A 4,483-nucleotide genomic window follows, 5' to 3' on the forward strand; every position below is an offset into this window, starting at 1 on the left:
ATTTACACCGAATCAATTTATTCAAGCATTTGGCTTCTATAATCAAACAATAAACTTGGGATCCAGAAACCAAACAAAGAAAATGACATGAGTATTACAGACTTAGGCACACCCAAAAAAGAAGAAGAGAGAATTGCAAGTATAATTGTAAAGTCATTCAAAAAAAAAAAAAGTATATGTGTTAATTATTATTTGAGAAACTTATTATTTAAAACCTCATTAAACAACACTTAAGCCATTTATTTATTTTTAAGGAGACAGGATATATATTCATAATTGATAAGATTATAAGAGTATGACTGACTTAAAAGAAGGGGAAAAAAAAAGAGTAGTACAAACTCAACAAAAAACAAAAACAAAAAAGTATTGCAAATATATTTGTAAAGTCATTGGCAAAAAAAGGAATATATGTAAAAAGTTTTAAATAATAAATAAGGAGAGAGAAACAAAATTGCTATTAATTAAGTGAATGAGATATAAGTCAATTAGCATTTAATGCTATTTTTTTTTAACCATTAGATCAATTGCAAATTTACGGTCTACAAATGGTGTAACTTTTGTCAAGTTACACCAGGTGTAACTTGAACCCATCTCATATATATATATATATATATGGGTTGGGTTCAAGTTACACCTGGTGTAACTCTAAGTAATGTTACACCACTCAATATTTTTTAATTGAATGCGAATATTGACAAATTCACCGTTAGATTACATTATCTTTATATATTTTTCATGTTTGCAAAATTTTGAGATGATCAAAGATTAATAGTCATGTCATCAATCAATTATTAAATTTCAAATTTTTGTAGTTTAAGATAATACATAAAAAATGAACTTATAGATCAAATGGTAAATAGCATCCGATTGATATTTAAATTGACATGCATGTTAAGAACATATAAAACATGTAATTCAACGGTTGGATTTTCAAAATATTAATTTAATAACAAGTTATTGAGTAGTGTAACATTTACACCATGTGTAACTTAAACCTAACTCTATATATATATATATTTGAGATTCGATTTTTGTCTACACAAAAAATTAATTGGTGTTTTGATTAGATGATAAAAAATACAATCATCAAAGCGAATGTCATACGTTGAAACTCTATGAAATAAAATTAAAAAAACTACCCTTATAATTAACCTTAAATTTTTTTTTTTAACAAGAAATATATATAGACTATGGTCCCTTTATCAGATTCATGTAAAACTAGAAACCTAAGCCAAACCCAAATATGCATTATCCCAAAACCAAAACCACCCGGACTCCACTCCTATCTCTCAAATCCAGCTCATACTACATTTGGATTCCGAACCATATGATAATAGTAATAGTAAACACAGCGTACTGCAAAAGCAACTAAAGCCAAAGCCCAGAAACAAAACACAGCACACAAAAAACACAAACACAAACACACTCTCACTCTCTCTCTCTCTCTNTTAAATTTTGATGTGTAATAATATATTCAAGGAAATTCTTACTCAATTCTATACTGTTTTATATTTAAGTTTTAAAACTATTTGATCAAGGCGTTATGAGGCCAAATAGATGTCAACTTTGAAATTATCTAGTATGTTATCATGCTTTTATTTTATTTTAAAAAAATAATATACTATTGATTTTAATTTCCTTCTCTAATAAGATTTTTGAACTTATATTTTGTTGGTCGATTTGAGAACATTTCCAATAATTGAGGCAAGATGTAGTTTTTGATGCATGATAATTTGCTTGAGGTATATTTGTAAAGAGGTTAATGGGGGATTAAGAAAATTATTTTTAAATTACAAAGATTCCTTTAACTTTAATGATTTACTTTTTTTTTTTTTTTTTCATTTCTAATTTTCTATTTGAATATAAGTATATTGGAAAAGACACAATAGTATTTTTGAAATTTCGGTAAGATTCGCCATGTGACACTTGGCTTGAGTGAGGAAGATGTATCACAGGTAGCAAGGTCAATCATGAGGCTTCAATTTTGAAAGGGCGTCTTCTAGAGTATCGACATTGTTGTTGCGGTGACTGGGTCTTGGGCCTTTTAGTTGAATCATTGTTGTGTGAATGATGTTTTAGCTTATACAAGGGTTGGTCAGTGATACGGGTAAGTGGTAACAATTTGGAGGTGGTAGTAGAAAAGCTCCGACGATGTCATGGTGGTTGGTAAGGTTGATGACCCTATAATGGAATGGAAGTTTCGGTTTTCTATTTTAAATAATGGATTTATTTTAATTTATTGGATTTATTTTAATATTTTGAAAGCTAAAATATACCAAAATTGCCTTAAGTGGTTACGATTTTTATTTTTGTACGATGCTTACAATAACTTGAAGTTTCTTACATATTCGACAACCAGAATCATGTATCAACTCCTAACTATTTTATTTTGATAACTTTGCTTGCTCTTGATAAAACCGAACTATTTTATAATGACCTTATTTGTATGTATGTAATAATATATTATTAAGAGGTCGCATTACCCAAAAATAAAGTATCAAATACAAACTCAAATAAGATATGATAATCTTCCACCCAAATTTATTGTTTCCAGAGAAAAAACGGATGGTTCAATTTATCTCTATTCTAACAATTGAAACAATAAAAATGAATATTATTCCAAAAACTAAATCAACCATCATCTGAACATAAGGTCCACAATTAGCAAGGAGATGCTGACTCTATCAAAAACCAACCTAATTTCCCATGAAATTTTGAACCTCAATTGACTCTGCTTGCTCTTGAGTACTCTTGGAAAGAATGCTTCTCACAAAGTCATCCATTGCTTTCACTGAAGAACCCACATCATCTGTATCATCTCTTACTGCTTCCTTCAACTGCTTTTCAACCTCAACAGCCTTATTCCTCATATCCTTTCCTTTACCCTCTTTGTCCAAAACCAATTCAATGACCCTCTTCACCTCTTTCCCCACAACAAAACCTTGACTCCCTCTAGTTAACTCTACACTCACACCCATCTCCTCCATCAGCATCTTTGAGTTGTAAGCTTGCTCAGTCGCCATAGGCCATCCTAGAATAGGCACACCTTGGCTTAAGCTCTCCAACACAGAGTTCCATCCACAATGGCTTAGAAATGCTCCTGTGGATTTGTGTGACAGAATGTCCAACTGGGGTGCCCAGTTACGCACTAACAACCCTCGTTTGCTTTGTTTCATTCTTTCTTCAAAGCCTTCTGGTAACCATTCAGCTTTGAACTCACTTTTCAAGTCAAAACCAATCGGTGGCCTTATGACCCAAATGAAAGATACTCCACTATCTTCCAAACCAATAGCTAATTCCATCATTTGGGACAAACCAATAGTGTTTTGTGAGCCAAAAGAAATGTAAAGAACCGAATCAGGACCATGCAAATCAAGCCACTCAATGCATTTTTCTGGAGTGAGTCCTGTTTTTTTCCCAGTATGTTGTTTGAAAAATGAAAAACCTGAAGTTGAAGTTGAAGATGAAGTATTCTTAAGTGCAGCTAGAGGAATAAGAGGACCTATAGACCAAACAGGAACTCCAAGATACTTTCTCAGAAGATCGAATCCCAAAGGTTCAATTTCCTCAACTGAGTTACACAACCACCCAAAAGACTCAATAGACTGTGAAAGCTGTGTCTGCAAATATCTGGACCATATGTCCGTACCATCCGCGTCTCTTACATATGGATTCAGTTGAGAGCGGTGAAAACGATAGCTTTCTGGGAACCCTGGGACTTTGAACTCTTCAGAATCTGTAGAATAACGATGTGGGAGGTTGAGCCATATAGAGACATAAGCCAAGGTGCCATAAGCACCAGTAGTGGTGAATGCAATATTCACAGTGCCCACACTCTTTGCTAGCTCAGTAGCCCACCCAAAGAGCTCGTCAGAGATTACACATAGAGGAGGTTTCCCTTCTTGGTGGACAATATCATTGAGAAGTTTCAAGAAAGGGTCTTTGAGACTGAGAGATGCATGAAGGAAGTTTCCAATGCTGGAAGGGGACAAGAACTCAGTGTTCTCAGTGTTGGGTGGTAAGACATGGTCAGTGGTGTTGAAGGGGAGCTCAGCAAAGCGAATGTTGGAGAGGGGTTGTGAATTTGAGTCAGTTGAAATGGAGGAATAGAGGTATTGGATGTTGAGTTTTGTGGTGGCGATTGTGATGATGAAGCCTGTTCTTTGTTGGATCTGTCTTGCTAGTGCTAGGAATGGTATGAGATGACCATGGGCCATGAATGGTAGCATTACAATGTGTTCACGAGAGTCCATCTGTAAATTCCTGAACTTCTTTGGATTTTGTGTTGAAGATTGTGATGAAACTGAGATTCAAACTTTTAGGTATTGGAAGTAAGTGAAGGGAAGGAGGACTTTTTGGTGAGGTACAATCGTTTGACTCTTTATGCCTACCAATCATCCTGGCTTTGGGTATCACTCTTGGTTTTGCTTTGCGCTTTTTGTTCTGCTTCACTTTTGAAATGCATTGGAAGCTTTTTAAATTC

The 4,483-nt window shown here is 33.9% G+C and overlaps 1 protein-coding gene across 1 annotated transcript; it reads right to left on the bottom strand.

The window, feature by feature from the left end:
• Positions 1-2,492: 2,492 nt before the first annotated feature.
• LOC111987414 (UDP-glycosyltransferase 92A1) lies at positions 2,493-4,483 on the bottom strand. Its single transcript, XM_024019131.2, has one exon. It carries the CDS (start codon positions 4,251-4,253, stop codon positions 2,697-2,699), a length of 1,557 nt encoding a protein of 518 aa, XP_023874899.1. The 5' UTR covers positions 4,254-4,483; the 3' UTR covers positions 2,493-2,696.

The sequence above is a fragment of the Quercus suber genome, unplaced genomic scaffold, assembly GCF_002906115.3.
Source record: "Quercus suber isolate HL8 unplaced genomic scaffold, Cork oak 2.0 scaffold_688, whole genome shotgun sequence".
In the NCBI taxonomy this organism is placed as follows: domain Eukaryota; kingdom Viridiplantae; phylum Streptophyta; class Magnoliopsida; order Fagales; family Fagaceae; genus Quercus; species Quercus suber.

What these genes read in the sequence shown, in the direction of transcription:
- LOC111987414 (XM_024019131.2), bottom strand. Translation starts at nt 4,253, where the DNA reads ATGGACTCTCGTGAACACATTGTAATGCTACCATTCATGGCCCATGGT.